Source organism: Lasioglossum baleicum, chromosome 1, assembly GCF_051020765.1.
Source record: "Lasioglossum baleicum chromosome 1, iyLasBale1, whole genome shotgun sequence".
Taxonomy (NCBI): domain Eukaryota; kingdom Metazoa; phylum Arthropoda; class Insecta; order Hymenoptera; family Halictidae; genus Lasioglossum; species Lasioglossum baleicum.
In genome coordinates this window covers 8,425,767-8,446,111 of record NC_134929.1, presented here as the reverse complement: position 1 = coordinate 8,446,111, position 20,345 = coordinate 8,425,767, and the positions used below count along the sequence as shown (strand labels likewise).

At 42.0% G+C, this 20,345-nt stretch overlaps 1 protein-coding gene across 10 annotated transcripts in view; it reads left to right on the top strand.

The window, feature by feature from the left end:
* LOC143211510 (uncharacterized) overlaps nt 1-20,345 on the top strand; it is a 133,010-nt gene that overhangs the window by 26,928 nt on the left and 85,737 nt on the right. For all 10 annotated transcript variants that reach the window (XM_076429290.1, XM_076429315.1, XM_076429299.1 and 7 more), the window contains one exon: nt 662-3,559. In XM_076429290.1, the coding sequence (XP_076285405.1) occupies nt 662-3,559 (2,898 nt within the window). The remainder of the gene's footprint in view (nt 1-661; nt 3,560-20,345) is intronic.

Here is a 20,345-nt window from a genome sequence, read left to right as displayed (position 1 = left end):
AACAGAGGTCTTTAAATTTCCTTGGCAGCGACTGTCAGTATCAAAGCTTGCTACATGACCCTCGTTTTTTGGCCAAGTTATCGCAATCGCAACCCTGAATAGACTTCTCCTTGACTTTTGCTTTTAATTTCGAGAAGACCTGAAATTACGTTCACGGATATTATCTGTGTTTCCTTATTATAGTTGTCTTCTTTTTGGTAGACCATTCCCGTACTGCTCCTTGTTCGGAAGAAAATTTACCAGACGATTATGGTTCGCCCTCCAGTATTCCAAGTGCTCATTCATTAATTTTTACTGTTCTATATTTCTATATTTCAAAAAATGATTAATTAGTTAACATCGTTGAGAACATGAAACAAGTTATTCCTAGTTTGTATAGCTTCTACACAACTGTTAAACAAATGAAAATTTTCCATTGGTTTCCAATGTCTTCTGTGCTCTAGCATTTCTCAAATAAGCTCTTCCCCAGTTTAGATAACGTTCACTCTAATTTTTCTCATACATGACTGAGAAAATATTCATACACACTAATTGACCCCTTTGCCTTCTAATTTAAATGGATAGAGATCATCCGCGAGTATAATGTCAGGTTCTCCGCGGGTGATGCGGCGTGTGAAGCTCGCGACAAGCGACAAAATGATTTTTCTGTCGGTCGGATCAGGGATTTCTGGCACGAAGACGACGAGTACGAGGAGGACGACGACGAGGAGGAAGACCTCGGCTCGGAGGAAGATCGACTGTTGAAGGACAATCGCATGGGCTCTGAGATCGAGGATCGATTGATGGTATTCGGCGATCCGATGTGCAACTACGCGACCTCCGTGGACTACAGGAACACGATTGATTTGCGAGAGATCGGCGTCGAGTCGAAGAGGGACGCGCTGTTGGACCTGAAGTCTGGCCAGGCGACCGTGTCGAGTTCGTTTCGTCTGCTTCAATCCCGGTTAAATATAGCCGGCGGTATGGCGCATGGTCGCGGCAACATGGTTGCCGATCATCATCATCATCATCACCACCATCACCATCACCACCATCATCAGCAGCCGCAGCAGTCGCCTCCGTCGCAGCATCAGAGTCCTCGGTACGACGAATACGAGCACCACGAGCTGCGGCAGCACCAGCACCACCAGCGTCAAGGGTGGAGCAAGGAGGAGTGCTTTAATTTTAGATTCACGGATAAATCTCAAAGCGCGCCCAGTCTGCCTAGCAGCATCGACGAGTCCGCACACGGTCCACGGTCGTTGGCAGCGCGCACATCTTCAAGGGCAACGTCTCTCGTCTCCACGTCGAACCTATTCGAGAACTACACCAGGGTAGCGAGCGTGCCCGTCGACTTGAATCTCTGCGGCGTTTCTTCGTCGTACGATGAGCCCGAGTACCCTGAAGTGAGCTCAGACGACCACGAAATGGCGGAGATCACGAAGGTGCACGAGAAGAAACGGCTGGAGAGCATGGAGGGGATCCAACAGAACGGCGACAGCACGGAGGAGGACACCCGGCAGCAATTGAAGAACTCCCTGATGACCTCGGTGAGGACGCAGGCTCCTCAGAGTGCGATGGTCGACGGCAAGCTAGACGACATGGAAGAGAACAATCTGGCGGACGACGAGGAGTGCGTGGGCGATCATTGCCCGAAACCGCGAGAGAAGAAGAAGAAGAAGCTGGTCACCTCGACGGTGAAGACTCAGGATCGTGGGAACTGCGTGCTGGACATGGCGATCGTCATGGAGAACGACATCGGCGCGGTGGACGAAGCGATCAAGCAGTTCAAGCGCGAGGTCGAGGAAGCCAGTACAGTCTTGAACGGGAAGAACATGGACGGCGTTCAGAGGACTCTGTCCGGTAGACTGCGAACCCACAGGGTGAAGAACAACGCCAGCTACGAGCTCGCCCAGCAGTTCGAGATCGACGAGAAGAACTTCCGATCGAACCGGGCTCGCAAGGAGACTGCCAACGACAAAGAACAAACTCCGAAGTCGCCGAGAAGTGGTTTCGGTGGCAGACGACGCGTGTTGAACAACGCCAGCTACGAGCTGGCTCAACAGAGTGACTACATCAAGGCTGTACATCCATCGAAGGGTTCTTTCCAACGAATGGACGCGTGCGACGAGCTGGACGAGCGCGTATCGAAGCGATCCTCTCGTCTCAGGGTCACCGACATGGTGCAACAGATGAGCAGCAGCTCGACGTCGAAACTGAACATCCACGAGCCGTATCAGGACACGAAAACGTACTCGAAATCAACGGAGAACATATTCTCGCAGTTCTCGCAAGGTCCTTTCGTCCAGGTGCCGATCAACGAGCTGGGCGACCGGCTGAAGAAGCAGGAGGACGAGTCGATCTTGAGCCAGGTAAAAAAAAACTCGGATCCATTTTCAACCTATGGAAAAGATCGTAGTGAACGCCCCGTAGTAGACGACGAGATAGATTTCCCCTGCTTGGAGACCAAACCTATAGGAACTTCCAGCCTGGAGGGGGCCGTAACGTGCGAAGCAACGAACGTTCGGGAACCCCGTGTCCAACCCCCTGACCTAGCACACGAGACATCGCCGTCGAAGTCCCCCGAATACCGTGACCCCGATCTATACTCCATGGACGAGACGAGCGAGTCGAAGTTATCCTGCATGCTCGACTTTTATCTTGACAAGCGGCTGGCGGAGGGTGACGAAGAGCTGGTGGAAGTGATGGACGAGGCTGCTCGCGGCTCCCAGAACGCCGGAGAACGACTCTGGAGGGTCGTGGTGGAAAAGCAGGCCGCGGAGAAAGAGGCTTCCGCGAAGAAGGTTACGGAGAACGTGGAGAAGGAGGTGGAGACGTCGAGGGAGAAGGGGCTCGCCATGGAAAGGAAAGAGAACGAGAAGAGAGAGCAAGAGGAAAAGCGTACGGAGGAGGTGGTGGCAGCATCGGAAGCAGCGAGGGGACAGAGTGTCCACGGTGTTCGTTCCCCCCCACCAAGTAGTAGCAGCAACACCGACGTGCTGGAGCCCAGTGAACGGAGTGGGAATCCAGCAGTGGCCGTGGTAGTTGATACGAATCATCGCGGTGATCGCGACAAACGTCACGAGGAGAACGCGGCGGTAACAACAACTGCGGCGACGACGACAGTTAGGGTAGCTGAAGAGGTGACGAGGATGTCGGCGCCGGTGGCGACCACCAAACGGTCCATCGCCCCCATCACAGCCAAGAAGGACACCACCCCGGCCAGGTACCAGAGGAACATGGTGGTGGACGCGTCCTCCGGGACCCCCACGGTCAAGGAGGAGAGGAAGAAGGGTGGCCTGGGCGGGTTCCTGCAGAGGTTCTCCAGGCTACGGTTCAGTGGTAGATCGAAAGTGCCGCGGTCCGAGGTGCAAAAAAAGAGTGACGCGCACGTCCAAGTGAATCGCGGCAAGGTGCACGACGAACAGACGAAAAAGGAGCCGGATTATATCATCATTCCGTTGCATCCGCCGGAAGAGGAGAGGCAGAAGGAAGAGAATGTCGCCACGGACGTTCAATCGAAAACGGACATCGGCAGGAGGCCCGCAGGGGATGTGCAGCGAAGCTCCTCCAACATCAGGTGAGTCATCCTCGAACCTCTCTCTCTCTGTGCGTATTGTCCTCGGGAAATCGATGGTGTATCGGTCGCCGGTTCGATTTTCTCGGTTTACCGTGCCTCGATCTGTTGACTTTGACCTCAGCCGATTGTTTACACGGTTTCGTGCTCGCACACAGGGCTGAATCACCGTTTACACAGCTCCTACGGCTTCGACGTTTGTCCTTTCGCGAAACGCGGGAACACCCGGACGAATTTTCGAATCCCTACGCTTTATCGGGCACGCGCGCCTGCACACGAGCTTGCAATGAAAAATATTTGTTCAACGTCACACTGCGAGCTGATTTACTACACGCAAAGCAGATCCAATACTGTAATCTCTTACGTAATTACTGTATTATGAGAGACATCTGTGCGCGGCTGCATTCCGTGCCCGCGGAAAGCCTATTCAATTATCCTCGAATCTCGCGGTGACCTACCTGGACTAGTTATCAATTTTTCACCGAGAGCTCTTGCTGTTGTCCTGGACGTAATTGCTCAATAATTATTTTACGAAAGCGAGATTTCTTGCTTACACGGGATTGTATAATTGCCGCGCGCTACTAATTACTTCTTAACGCCACTGGTTCCACTAGAAAGTTGATTTTGTTGTTGTGCTTACTCGGCGCGAGTGACCAAGATGGTCTTCTGGGAAAGTTTATTTTGTCATGATGGGATATCTGTTTTTGTAGGATAATTCCCCGCCTCTTCATTGCTAGACTGCGGATTTTTATGCCAATTAAAAGTTGCAAGAAGCCGTTTTGGAATATCTTTCAAGTTTTCATAATTGTATAACGATATTACGTCAACAGGCTGTGTAGATTGTTTGAATCTTTTTATTGTATATGCGTAGATGTTTGTGCTGCAATATACATGCCCGAGATACGGAAAATCGTTATCTAAATAAATATTCTCGAGTAAACGATAAATTATATGAGACCAGATATGCTCGTGCCTCGTGGCGTAAACATTCTATTCACTTCAAAGAGAAGATATTTCTTTCGACACGTATAACTTTTTATGATATAATTGTTGCTCGATCAGAAGGTGCCTGACATTTGCTCACAGTTACATAATTTTCTGGATCGTGGATCTTTAAGCATACTCTCTTCACAAACTTATAAAATACGTTCATTTTAGTATGAAGAATCCTGTAATATATCAAGAAAACGTGGTAAAATAATGTTCACTCTTCTTCAATCCAAAAATTGAAGATATGTGGGGATATATTGGGTTGGCAAGAAAGTAATTTCGGTATTTTAAGCTGCAGTAAAACCCAATCTTTTCTGTTCGATGATCTTTTGCCATCTTTCTGGTAGCTTCGCAATTCTGCGCTCATAAAAATTCTGGTCCTCATCGACCAAAAACTGATCCAAGTGCGATTTCAGGTCATCGTTATTAGTGAAAGTTTATTGCCTGAATAAAAAGATTGGGTTTTATTTCACTTTAAAATATACAGAAATTACTTCCTTGCCAACTCGGTAATAACTTTGGCCTATTAAAACAATTAAAACGGGAAAAGCAACTTCACAATGGCCCTACCTCTTGCAACACAATTTTTATTTCGCATATATCGGGTTGGCAACTAAGTTCGCGACCTCCACATTTTCTCAAACAAAGTCGTTTATAGATATTTTTTAAGCACAACTATTTTATATCAAATTAATCGCAAAATTCAGAGCTTTCCAATGATGTACAGTTCAAAAGGAATGGTCACTGGATGAGGTTATAATGATACAATAAAAGAATTGCGAAACAGAAGGTCGCAAATTTAAAGCAGTTTATTATAAACTGTCAGTGTTATACATACAAACTATTACACTACTACTCATTAATATCACTTCAATAAATTAACTCAACAGTTTGAGAAACGATATTTCCGCGCATTGTGATCAATTTGGTAAACGGAGTTTCTCGGAGTTCCGTGCAGAAACGTTTCAAAGCAAACAGTGGAAAACTCTAAAATCGGTTCAGGAATACCGTTGTGAAGACAACCGGTGTTCCCTCCATTTGTTATTTCTGACGTGGATCGGTTAAAGCGCTATTACCGGCTCAATTTTCGCATTCACAGTTCCGCGGACGTTTTGTTTAAATTCGGAACGATTTGCCGCGCTATGTTTCGATTCGCCGACCGGAAGTCGAGGATCACCGACGCGACGGTTGTACCCGGCCGTCGAGTCGTCCCCTCGGGCCGCGATCGTTCTATCCGCGATTCGTAAACAACGGGGCCTTTCTAGATGCCCGTGAATCTGTTTCGAGGTATGTTTCTCTTCGGCGACTGGAAGCAACGAGGTCAGTGATACCGGAGGGAGAGGAGGGTTTCGTAATGGCGGCCGGAGTCGACGAACACAGCTGCCAGTCCCGCGCTCTTTCCACCCACTCCCTCGATCATCCTATTCGGTTTTATTCGCCGACGCTTCTTAATTCCGCTTTCATCGGCGTCCCACGTCGCCCACTGCGGATAATCGCTGTTTCACTGATCAAAAATTTACAGCTTTTCACACGTTGACCCCTGGGGCTCGGAACAACACGCTGCGCAGTACGTTTCGGTAGCGTTTCAATTTGCATTACTAACCATTTGCTGTCGGAGCTATTTTAATTGTATATGATATCTTTTTCATTGTATGCATATGAAATTGATATAATTCCTCATACAATACTTAAATGTGTAGTAATTGATTAGTAGACTGCTGATCTTTATGCAAAATAAAAAATGTTTGCATTGATTGCAAGACACAGAAGCCAAATAGAAATTCCTTTCTTCTTTTAATTGTCTTATTTAGCTGAAATTAATACACTAATGTTTTTAAATCTTCTTAATTCGTCCACTGCTTTAAATTGTACGTGTCCATTTTCGCCATAAATGCATAAAATCCACAGTCTATTGATTAGATACCAACATATGTAATAATTAGACTGCGGATTTTATGCATTTCTGACAAAAATGAGTGGGTGCAATTTAAAACAGTAGAAAGCTTACAATAATTTAAGAGTGCAAATCTATTTTTCGCAGCTTGTTAAAATGATTAAAGTAAGAATAAACTGTTTATGTGGCTCCAGTCACTTGCAATTGGTGCAATCAATTTTTATTTTGCATAAAAATCCGCAGTCTGGTAATAATACAAACAATATTGTGAATAATGGTACAGCAATTTTTAGTGGTGACTCTCCAAAAATTTCTTTTTTCCTCTTTCATCGAGTCATCCCTCGACTGCTGAGGGTTAATTCGATCTCGAGAAAGTGGAAACGAGAAACGAACTGTGCAGAAGCAAACTGACAATCCACCCCAGTCTCTGGAGGGTTAAGTGTCGAATATCAATCCTGAAGATTCCCACGAAATCAAAGTCAATTTAATTAGTAAAAATTGGTTTAACCAAAAATCCTAGTGAAATTCAATTTTGTCCAATAAGTGATGTGTCCCCGCTCTACCTTCCCCTTCTACTACCACGCTTCCGCTACGGGACGGTCACGTGACTAATCCGATACTGGTAAAGAGAGGGTAACTTTTTCCACAGATCCTAGAACAGAAACCTTTGGACTCGTTAACATTGAACATTTCTCAATAACTTGATCTTCTTGAAAATTTCGAGAAAACTATTTGAAAGAATTCTTTGCCACCGAATTCGTTTAACAATCACCGTGGGCCGATTTGCTGGAAATCTGTGCGCCATTTGTACCGGCCCGCTTTTTCCCCTATAGCGTCGCGTGCCCGCGTGTCTAATTCCTCTCTAATCAGGCTTCGCTCTCATCCGATCGATAGGATTTCACTCTCGTTTCGTGCCCGTACGATCGCCCCGAATCGTTTCTCCTCTCTCTCTTTCTTTCTCTTTCTCTCCCTGTCTCGCTCTCTTTCTTTTCCCGTGTTCACGATCCACTTCACTTCTCTTAATCAAATTTCACTTTCGCCTCGTTCCCGGCCGTTTCGACGTAATTCGACCTAATTGCATTCGGTAACGGTGAACACTGTCGTTCACTCTTTATTTATCGTGTCTCCCCCCCTCGGCCCCTAACTGCTTGTTTCCCTCTCACTCACGCCCACTATCGAAACCCAGCCTACTCCGATTAGCGTTTACGACCTTTCGAGTAGCCCTGCCTTCCATTCGCAGCCGGAGGTCTCGGTTTCGAACTCCTTGGTAGCCATATATTTTTTTCCTTTTACTTTTTATGCAATGTGAACCCTTCTGGGTTTATTGCGCTTTAGAAGAATAACTGCAAGTGAATACAATAACGTAAAGCGGGAAATAATTATTTAAATAAAAATGTATTTTTTAAAAATACCACGTTTTTAAAACGGACTAAAAAGTATAAAATAATTTTTCCTAGGCCCAAACGCGAGCGATTGCGAGAACGAATGAACGAACAGCGGGCGTTCAGACCGTTTACCACAACGTACGAAAATTTAAACGTACTAAATAGATCTAGATCGTACGATCGAGGAATCAATAAAATATTCCATTGTCATCCAGTTCTGTGAGCTTTAAAATCAATTGCAACAGACAGACAAGACAGTGAGTTAATAAAAACGTGGTAAAAAGAGTGTGAATACAGAAACTAGCTTCAACATCTGTTTTCGCTATGAGCGTGTCTACATTTAGAGGTGTTTGAAGGCCCAGACTAAGTAGAGCATTTATTAATTTGCGTTGGTAGCCACATTGATGACTCTTTCGTACAGGATCAACCATCTAACGTGGCCACCTCGATTATGCTCGTTGTTAGTGCACAAATTTGGACATCAGCTAGTATAAAATTGACTGTATTATGTGATCGAGCATGTGGATCAGCGTTACGTGTCAAATAGGCTACTGGACAGAAGTATTTCACAACAGAAAGTGACGACGCGTCACAATATTTTATGGATCATCGTCGGCCGGTCAATATTCATCCGACTTTTCTGTCAATTAATCTTAATCTCGGTCACAACCCTCGCTAACCATTCATTTCCTTCTACTTCGATGATCGCCAGTGGCCTGGTTGCGATATTTCTTTCTTTCTTTATTTATTTCAGCTTGTATTGGTCGCATTAACAGCAAGGGCAAGACCCGAGCTCCAATTGGTTCGTGTTTTTCGTTGATAACTCCGGAACGAAGCCTCGGAGAACATTTTCCCAAAAGAAAAAGTTACTTGGAGTCATCTTAGGCATCACTCTTTCAAGGAAGTAGAACATTCTGGGGACACCCTGTATAGTTGCATTTCCATCTGGCATTTATTGCGAGCGACGACGCTATCCTACGATCGGACGCGCTTCTCGGAACGGGACACCCGTATCTGATCCTATCGCGTTTCGTTTTTACAAACACTTGTTTTATCGCGCGAAGTTTCGCCGAATCAGCTCCGCCTGATCCACGCCCGGACCCTCTTCGTTCGCCATTTTGGTGCAAGCGAATCCCTGGGGGCGATAAATTTTCTGCGCGGGCTGCTTCTGTGAGAGAAATGGATTTTTTTTCACTTCTTCAGCCGATACCGAGTCTTAGAGACACTCGATCTTCTTTCAACAGAAGCTCTTTGTAAAACGCTTTCGCTTTTGATTTCTGACTCTTCTGGAAGTTCATATCTGTTGTTCGGAACATTAAAAATGTAGGCAGGATTCATACTAGTAGAGGCTGTCTCAAAAACGTTTTAACTTCTTCAACGGGATGATTCGCAAGGTCGTGTTTCAAGAGCCTGTACAAAAATGTTCTCCGCGGCTTTGTGTTCGAGTTATTAACGAAAAACGTGGATCACGTTCTGTAAAATGAATAATCAAGGCTTGGATATGCTTCCTTGTAAATGAAGAAACAATTATCAATAGTTTATAATACATTGAACATTCCGGGATCTAAATGACTATCATGGAGGCATCACAGAAGAGTTTATTTTCGAAAAATCATTGTCGATGATCCCGCGACTGTTTCGCCCGATGGTTTGTTCCACGGGTGCGTACAATCCGCAGTTCACCGATAAAGAATGATTAATAACGCGTCTATCTCCCCCGTGACACACAGATGCGTTCGAGTCCCACAATCCTTCATTTATTTAACAAAGCGCCAAATATGTCGAGTCCCGATATCCCACGGCTGTTTACTTGCACGACGTCGGCGGGCGTGTTAGGCTCGATGAATCATCGCAAGCTGCGAACATTGTAATTTAAGAACCCGTCGCATTTGCGACGACCTTTGGCGCGTTCGTCGTTCTGGAATCACTGGGCACACTTCGTTCGAAAAATCGCGACCATTTTAAAGCGAACCGCACTCTATCGTGTACAAATGTTTGATCATCGATTGCGTTCGCCGTATGTACTCGAAAGGAATAGAGGAAATAAAGATCGGCGACGCGACAGTTTATTTTCTAATATTTCTTACAGACAACTCGAAATAGAACGTCATAGCAGAATCAAAACTATTCGACAAACAGGCACAGCGAAATTCAGATTTACCTTAGCGCGAGCTCCTTTTCAAGATCATTGCTTCCCACGGATCGTTGGATCGTCATTCTAAAAATTAATTTTGCCAGTTCAGAAAAAGAATTGTGTCACCCACACCCGACAGCTGCGGCACCGAACGCGATAATTGAGAGTTTCGAGATTTTCTCGGGAAAAGCAGCAGAAAATGGGCCACGTTCCAGTAATAATAATTCCCGAGGAGACTCCCCTCCGTGTTCATTCGAAGCAACGTGTCCGTATATTTAGAGGTGTGACTTCAACGCTGGATTTCATCGAGCTGTTAAGTAATCGTGACGTGGCACAGTAATTCTAACGAGCTCCGTGTAATATCACCAATAACATTGCATAATTTTCTGTAACAGTTCAAGCATGTTATGCTTTGATGAAAGTGTCTGACACGGAGTCGCTAGATCAGGGAAATTGACTCTAATCTCGAGGGGGAAAGAGTTACCCTCTCTCTGCCAGTTAGGGTTAGTCACGTGATATTGTGACACATGCGTGACACCGACGGAACGCATCACGTGACCGGGCCTTGGCGGGAGCGCGGGGGAAGGTAGAACGCGGACACGATATTAACGATATTTATATATTTTTAATTGCAACATTCCCTTTTCGCCTTCATTTTGTTCTTGCTATTAACTCTTTGCACTCGGAGCTATTTTAAATCGGAAATTAAACATTTCTTCCTTGCTAGAATATTTCCATTCCCCATGATTTTTTAAATTTAGGGATATGAAATTAATATAATGTCTCATGCAATATTTAACTCGATAATTAAACGTTTCTCCCGACCTAGAATATTACCCATGAGTTTTGAAATTTTATTGATACGCAATTGGTATAATACCTCGTATACAATACCTAAATGTTTAGTAAGTGATTAGTAGACTGCGGATTTTACGCATTTATGACAAAAATGGGTAAGCACTATTTAAATCAGTGAACCTATTAAAAAGATTTACAGACATCAGCGTATTGGTTGCAGCTTAATCAGATATAATTAAACGAAGAAAGAAATTTTTATGCCACTCCGGTGTCTTGCAATCAATGCAAACATTTTTTATTTTGCATAGAGATCCGCAGTCTAGTGATTAGATACCGACATATTTAACAATGTAAACAATATTTTGGATAATGGTACAGCAATTTTTAGTGACGCCTCTCAGAGTGACAATTCAAGTGCTAAGGGTTGAAATATATATTCGGCTATCAGTTTGCAATTAAGCATTTCACTCGATAAACACGCGGGAGCGGTTCTAAGACGGTCGAAACCGTCTCGGCGGGGAAACAGAGCTCTGTAATTCCCAAAAGGGACAGCTCGACAGATCTGAAACGATTTAAAGCCCCGCATGGATTTCATTTCACATCCGTAGAAGCGATCAAGCGGGTCGTTTAACGCTCGTCAGAGTGTCGGTGCAAACTCGAGGCGGAGAAAAGACGGGGCCCCAGAACACACTCCGAAAGAAAGATAATGGAGAGAGAAAGAGAGAGAGAGAGAGAGATACTGTCGATCTCTTTATGTAACAAACAGCAGAGGAGCAAAACGACCAAGAGAATTCTAGGAGCCGCAAGCTCGGACCACCTCAAATGACTTCCGGACTGGTGCTGGAATGAAATAAGATTAATAAGGTTACCACCGAGCCCGGTACACCTACATGCATATAGGTGTATATTTAACCATGGGCTCGTTCGTGCACGCATGCCTCGAGTTCATGGCATCGCGCAAACAAGAAATATAATTCACTTCTTGCCCCTCCGCGATCGGTAATTCGATTGGAGCAGATAATCTCTTACGGTGTCCTCCTCGTGCAAACGCCAACGAGAAAGTATATACATTCTCTATTATTTTTTTCTTCTATTTTTCCCATTAATTTACGTTTCTCCCCGATAGATTTATATCATTAGACAGACCCGATCAGCTTCGGTTTTCCATCGATGTTGCTTTGAGAATAATCTTCGGGCACTTTTTATTTCGCACTACGAATTATGTTGCTCGCAGGAACATCGGGCGAACGTAATATCTGTCATTATAAGGTAATTGTTCGGGAGAGTGCAATATTTCGCGAATATAATTCTTTTCTTCACGTAAATTACTAGCTGTTTAAATTACGTGGTTTTTTTTTAAAATTAGTGTTTGTATTCGTGAAGGCTGTGTGTAATCATTAGACTGCGGATCTTTATGCAAAATAAAAATTGTCTGCATCGATTGCAAGAAATAGAAATTAAATTGAACGTTATTTCAACCCTTAATGATTTTAATAGAGGAGAAATCATGTATTGACATCTTAATTAATTTAAATAATCTTAAATAATTTTTAAAATGTTTCAGTAATTTTGAATTTCATCTTCTCAATTTTGCTATAAATGCATAAAGATCCGCAGTCTAGTAATCATTTTCGAGATAAATATCCTCCACGTATCTTTCTATTTATCATTTCACATTAACATTATTTTTCAAATCGATAGAAACGATGTTAAGAGCCTGCTGATTTTTGAAAGCTTTTGGTAATCAATTGGGAATTTCGAGAATAAATTGCATTCCGTTTTCGCTCGAGGAATTTACAAAAGAAAGGTTTCCGTTCATTACGACGGATCGTTTGTTTGCTATACTTTCGCAATGTAAACGACTCGACGCGAAGATAAACGCGAAACACGTTTATCGGAGTCGTGATCGCAACTCTGCTAGTCTTACGATGTTTTTCCACCGCGAAAACAGACGGCACGTATTTCCAGAGTTCGAAATACTGCGAGGATTTCGAAAGCTGGCGGACGTAACCTAATTTTAGAGGAGTTACCCGACGATTCTCCATCATTGTTCCAACTACGTTTATAAATATGACCTCACGCTCTGTCGCACAAATAAAACTGCACCGAAGACGCCTGAGCTATGCGAGGCTCCGACCGTTTTTCCTTCCGCCATGTCTCTTGGGTGCGTTCTCTTTTCTTGTATATTGAGGATAACTGGTCTCGTGATCCTTGAAGACGTTCCATTCGACAGTTCGTCCACTTTTTCCGTACAACATAATTTATAAGTTGACTTCACCACCGTGCCACCATTTCTTTGCATCTGATTCGTGAGCTGCAGTTTAATTCAGAGTTTATAACAAATAAAAACAATCTCGATCGTTCCTTTATTTATGTTATTTATAGTTACGCGAATGGGAGTGATTCACTCGCATTCGTAGACGATTCGATCACACTTTTTTATTGTTTGTTGTAGTTACGTTAGCTCTGATCGCTAAATAAATAAAGAATCAATGCAAATGCTATTAAAGAGTCGATTGTAAGAAGCAAGAACTAATTAGAAATCTAGTTTTTCTTTTAATGATCTCAGTAGTATGAAAATATTTGTTTCTGTCGTACAATCCACACTTTCTTATTGTTTGTTGCAGTTACGTTAGCTCTGATCGCTAAACAAATAAAGAATCAATGCACATGTTATTAAAGAGTAGATTGTAAGAAGCAAGAACTAATTAGAAATGTAGTTTTCCTTTTAATAATCTCAGTAGTATGAAAATATTTGTTTTTGTCGTACAATCCACACTTTCTTATTGTTTGTTGCAGTTACGTTAGCTCTGATCGCTAAACAAATAAAGAATCAATGCACATGTTATTAAAGAGTCGATTGTAAGAAGCAAGAACTAATTAGAAATGTAGTTTTCCTTTTAATAATCTCAGTAGTATGAAAATATTTGTTTTTGTCGTACAATTCACAATTTTTAATTGTTTTTTTCTTCAACGAATGCAGGCTGTTTAAATGAACGAGACGTTGCAAAATATTTTCTTCGTTCATAGAACGACTAGTCGATTTCAGTCACGAGAAATGACGTACAGACAAATCTGAGTGCTCCCGGTTTTAGAAGTCAGAGATTATCAAAGATCTATCTGGACTGATCAGTTTTCTAGGAAAGCTGAATCGGAGCTGTTCGTAACTGGAGCATTTAAAAAACATCCTATCTAAATAGCGGTTATCGCACGACGATAAGAATAGTCTTGTCTAAGCTATGTCTCTCAATACTTATATTGCGATAAAAATGTTTGCACGCGAAACTCGCAATCATTCACAGATCGAACGAACCGCGACACTTCTTCAATCAGTTGCTCGCATCCTGTGGAAAATTCTGCGATCTTCTCGGCTCTTACTTTTAACTGTACACGATTTAACAAATTCACATTTTAGTTGCATTCATTTTTTGCATAATTCACAAAGTGACATTATTCACAATATTGAGACTTAACAAATCCCTAAGACATTCCCAAAATAAAAAGATAATATTTGCTCAAATCTCATAAATCTTAAAACAAATCGTAAATTGTTATAGAATTAACTAAACTTTGTTTTCATTAAAATTCATGTCAGCTCATTATATCCAAAGCAATTTCTTCTCGAAGTCAAATTCAAGATAATTAGCAATTACGCAAAGTCCGGTCTGGCTCGAGATAAAACACGTCCTAATTATATTCCACGGCATCGATTCAGATTCAGTATGCGTATTCAAGGCTCGGTTGCTCGGTGGCATTCGTTTGAGAAGCAAATTGGGGTACGCGAGAGAACTTATCGCGTCTTCGCTTCCTGGCTGGTTAATGAAAGGCCTGTTCATGCGGTCGATCGATGGAAAACTGTCTCATTAATGACTGTTCGTTCCGCCGGCATCTGCTTTGGTGACCGGGTCGATCGATCTTCGAAGAAAGTCGGTCTTCGATTCGCACGGTCACCGAGCGAATCGCTTGTCCCCGGTATTGAACGCGCGAACGTTCGCTGCGTAACGACGCGTGATTCGATTTTCCCTCGGTAGACAGAAATAAAAGAGCATTAGTGTCCAGCGATTGGGTGTAATTGAGGCGATCGTTCATCTTCGGGCACCCACTATATGTACTTCGCGCATAGTGCAGTCAGACTGGCATAAGTCTTATCTCCCCACTCTACCATCCCCTTCCACGACGTCTCTGTCACGTGTCACAATGTCACGTGACTAGTCCGGTACTGGCAGAGAGGGGGAAGTTTCTTGCCTTACTTTTTCCATTCAGCAGCATCTTAACGCTATTTCTACCACGATTTTGTGTATAACTATTTCGACCAAGAGGTGTCTTTTCACACCTTTGCGTTTGAATGCAAATAATTGCCAAAACTGTCGGGGTTTCAAATTATCAGTTAAATATAGATAATTTCAGCTATATATTTACTGATACATTGAGGCGAGGAATCTTTTCATCAGTAGCTAATATTATCAGTCCACGTGGAGTTCCCAATATGGCACTACCAAGGGTTCCCTAATATGGGTATAGCTATTGACATTCTTGGTGTGTGTGTCGAATGGCACTAGGTGTCATATTAGGAACTCGAGGTGTACCATATTAAGAACAACTTTCGCTGGAACCTGCAATTGACACACCGCGAAAAAAATATTTTTCCCAAGCTGTATTAATTTTTTAACAAACTTGACCCCAGAATCTCATAGGGAGGAAATACATTTAAAACTGGTAATTTTTTGATCGAGAAAGAGCATTCTAAAATAATTAAAAAAATGACGTCAACAAAAAGTGGTACATATTTGGGCACTTTTTATATTTTGCTACCTCTAACATATGCATATTTTTAGATCCAGGATGAGCTGGAGGAAAATGATATCGCTGAATTAATTTAGCAACTATTGTACGAAAAATCAAAAAATTAATTGTGGAGTAATGATTAAACTTAGAGCATAATTTTAAGTTAAAATTTGAAAGATGTCTTTTGACACCTCTTCGTAGAAATAGTGTTAATCGTTTGAAAAAATGATAATATTTAGAAGCACATTAGTGAATTGTTTCCGATTGCAAGCTGTCTGGTTGTAAAAAATTAAAAAGCAGAAAAATTCGCAAGAATACAGATTTGCCATCACGTCAATGACGCATTAATGGTTGTTTCGTCTTTTTCTATGATTTCGAAATAGATCTGCAACTGGATGTTCGATCGTCAGATAGAAATTGACTTTTCGGTGTTCGTCGATCGATCACCGTGATGGCGAAACGAGGAACGCAGACGCTCGCGCCGCGACTTAAGTATGTACTTATGCGTCTGAACTGTTCGTCTGTAAAAATCCGAGCGCCAATTCTTTCTCGAGAAACTTGCTCTCTGCCGCCCCCGAGCGAATAACCTCGTGACGAGTAACAGACCCTCTGCTCGCCTTTGAGTTCTGCGCGCCAGTGCTTAAGATCCGCTCGATCACCGAAGACTCGATCCTTTGAGCATGCTCAACAGAATACTCTTCATCCCGTTTGCACTGGTGTTCCTTTTGTTCTTCTAAATTGGACTGCAGACGCGCATTCGTATTTTACGTTTCGATATAAAATTTCGTATTGCGCGGTTTATTGATCGTCTGAAGAACATATACAACAGTCATGTAGTACTTTTATTGTCAGATAAAAATTTATTCTAGTTTTCCGTTTTCTTCTTTTCGTTGTTCTCGTTGACGAAATGTGGAGGTGTATCAGCTATCTAGTAAATGTATTTGCAGGATTCGATTTCCAATTTGAAAGATATTGCATAATTTAATTGATTGGCTGGGTGCGGTTTATTGATTTCGAGGAAACGTCAATGATATTGCACAGTATGGTTACATAATATTATTGAACGAGTAGGGTTGTTTCGAGGGAGATTAGTACCGTGTTTTATAAGGATCGTATTCGCTGATTAGATGGATTTGCTATGAATAGAGTGCACATGTTCATAGTCGTTGTACTAATAAATACATGGTCTGCGGAATTTTATGCAAAATATTGTCCATTACACAAAAATATTGTTCGTATTATAATATCTGCTGTACAAAATATATTTATTTAATTATTTACCACGAAAACACCATCATAAATTCAATAATTGTGAAATTGAAAATATAAAACCGGTCATTTGACCGTTGGCGGTAGATTTAGTGTTGAAGTCTTCCAAATTGCACGTGTCCATGTTTTCCACAAATGCATAAAGCTAATAACAAACAAATTCGTGTGGCTGAAAAGTCAAGTAACGTTGACCTATACCATTAAAGCATTAAGTACTAAATTTGTAAACCATGAAATTGTCGGGTTCTATGGATCCCAGCGTTCGCAGCATAGAATTTGAGAAAATGGCGTGCGCGGTAAGTGCATAAAGTTCGCGTTCTATTCGGAGCCGTTCGTCCGGGATGCGTCGTTTAATCATGGATAAACGGTCGGGAAATCGTTTCAAGCGTGCCGCACCATGGTTCGCGATTATTTAGATGTTCGGTTGTGGGACAAACGGGTAGAACGGTGCAGGGGGGACGAAGGGGGGTGAGGCTGTAAGCGCGCTTCCGCGTTTTCTTCGCCGCGTAACGGGAGCCGCGTGATTGATGATGGAATCGCGTGAAAGCTGCTACGAATTCACCGCGGCGCGGCGAGAACTTCCCGACGAGAACCGCCTCCGAGACGCTCAAGAATCCGCGTGCTCGCCTGGCTGAAGTTCAAAGCCAACGGGAGCAAACCAACCCGCCGGGAAAGTGTTACATGGCGATGGTACTGGATCTACAGTAATGCTTCGATATTTGTGCAAGAGATGTCTACGATACTTGCAATAAAATTTACAGATGCATCTAACTGAGACAGTATCAATCCAACAACAAAAAATTGTTTATCTGTTATCATTTTTTAAGACAGTACCAATCCAACAACAAAAAATTGTTTGTCTTTAATCATTTTTTAAGACAGTACCAATTCGAGAAGAAAAAACTGTGTGTCTTTAATTATCTTTTAAAACAGTACCAATCTAAGAACCAAAAATTGTTTGTCCATAATCATTTTTTGAGACAGTACCAATCCAACAACAAAAAATTGTTTGTTTTCAATTATTTTTTAAGACAGTACCAATCCAACAACCAAAAATGGTTTGTCTTCAATTATTTTTTAAGGCAGTACCAATCCAATGAGAAAAAAACTTTTTCTCTTCAATTATTTTTTATTATGACACATGACATAATTCAGTAGAACCTCGATTATAGTTTATGAAATATCTCATTTTTCCTGTGAACGAACCATGAGGCAGTAGTATAGCTACGCTCACCGAGGAAAGTTACGGAAGTGTCTGATTTAAATGAACATCATATCTGTAACTTACGTTGGCACATAATTAACGCAATTAATCCTACATACGTATCTCTTTTCGCTCTCGTGGAGTGAAAAGTTTATCTACATCTCTGGAATTTAATTCAATTTTACTGCTCAAGTATTATAACATGTATTACTTGTTAATTATCCGTCTTTAATTACCTCATTCCTCAACAACTACAGGAAAACGTATCAGTTACGAGCAGACTGCGGATTTTAATGGAAAAATCAGTGTTTACATTAAAAAATCGGAAAACAGAAGTGAACTAGAACTTCATTTCTCTATTCGATAACATCGTTGATTAAAAATACTGTAACGACTAATTAAATTCTTGATAAATTCCGAATGCGTATTCTCGTCCAATTATTAAGAAACAATGGAATAAAATGTTTCTCGGTGTATTTTAATAATTGAAAATGTATATTTACTTTAAACATTAAGTGTAACAGAAAAAGGTAGTACGGTAAAGCCTTGATCTAAGAAAAGCAGAAGGAGCTCGAGTTTCTTGGGGCTCCTTGTTTTCTTAGATCGTACAGTTCTCATTTTTTTAGATCAAATATTTACTGTATTTTATTTCGACTGGTAAAAATCAAATAATGCTCCCAGCGAAGATTTGATGGAGATTTAAAACGGAGTGGCACGAGCACTGATATTACAAACCACACGCAAGTTGTTAATATAATTTATTCTGGGGCACGTCCATTTTCGTTCGCCAGTTCTCGCGCACACCGGCGTTTAATTCACGAAAGAGCGAACCGTTTAATACACAAATTATTATGATCGAGACGGTAAAACAGGGCGTTGAAATGATCAGAGTGTGGAACTGGGCGCCGTAACGACGTACACGCACTCGAACGAAATTATCGACGTTTAATTTTCCAATATGTCAGCCGGTCGTTCGATTCGAAGAACCGTTTCGACTGGACTGTCCGTTGTTTCTCGTTCGGCTGAAACGACAGAGTCAGTGCTGCGTGACTCGCCTCTACCGACAATTAACTTTTTGCCAATGATTTCGCGTCACGCCTCCCTGGAAAACCGGCGGAACGCAAGGAACTCGTTTCGCTTTAATTGGATTGAATGAAATTAACGCTGGACACTGCGAATGTGACTCTCACATATGTATATACATATGTATTCCCGCCTCCTTTCTCTCCCTCTTCAATCGAAGAATTAGTCCGTCCTTTGTCTTCCGTTAGCGGCTAGATTGCCGTTAATAATCGCTTAATTCTGCTCGAAGATGAAATGCTCTCAGCTTATGGAGGATTTGGCTTCGAGAACCGCCTCGGAGGTGGAATTGTTTAGCTAACGATCGCGAGATTAAACGATAAAGTGGGCGAACGTGTAATTAGTTCGCTACACTTTTACCGGTGTCTGGATTTCGCCGCTTCTCTGGAAAATTCTTCAGATTTTATGGAATCTCTTTTGAAAAATATGCATTGTACAATACAGAGATCATTGTACTCTGTAGATTTCGTACAACCAGCTTTTTGGAATGCAGCTTGTATGTATTCTTGTATATGTATGGTCTTGTCAATAAAATCGATTTCTAATCACTAATCAGGAGAGTAATAAATTAAAGAAATTAGTTGCAGAATGGAGATAAAATTCGTTCGACAAAGGAAATGTAGAGAATCTCTTCTGAAAACTATGTATTGAAGAAATTAAGAATTATTGTACTCTGCAGAGTTCATACAACCAGTTTTTGGAATACAGTAGCCGTATCATTAAAATCGATCTCTGATCAGTCGAGTAATAAATGAAAGAAATTAGTTGCAGAATGGAAATAAGATTGTATCGTTCGACAAATGAAATGTAGAGAATCTCTTTTTAAAAATATGTATTGAAGAAAGTAAAGGTTATTATACTGTGCACAGTTCGTACAACCAGTTCCTTGAAATACAGTAGCTCTATCATTAAAATCGATTTCTAATCAGTAGAGTAATAAATCAAAGAAATTAGTTGCAGAATGGAAATAAGACTATATCTCGTTCGATAAATGAAGTATAGAAACTGGTACATAATCCACTCGTTTCTAATCAGCAGCGTCTTATCAGCATCGATATTTCTCTCAATTTCAATGCGTCATTCATCCGAACCCTGCATCATCGTGACCTCTATGTTCTCAATAGAAGCTTGCCTCATCCTATCACTTCCTTCTCCAATTTTAGAACCCTAAAAAATCTAGAACATCTCTCCGACTCGAAAATTCAGGTCCACTCCCACATTCAGTTCTGGTTTCCAGTCCAATATCAGTT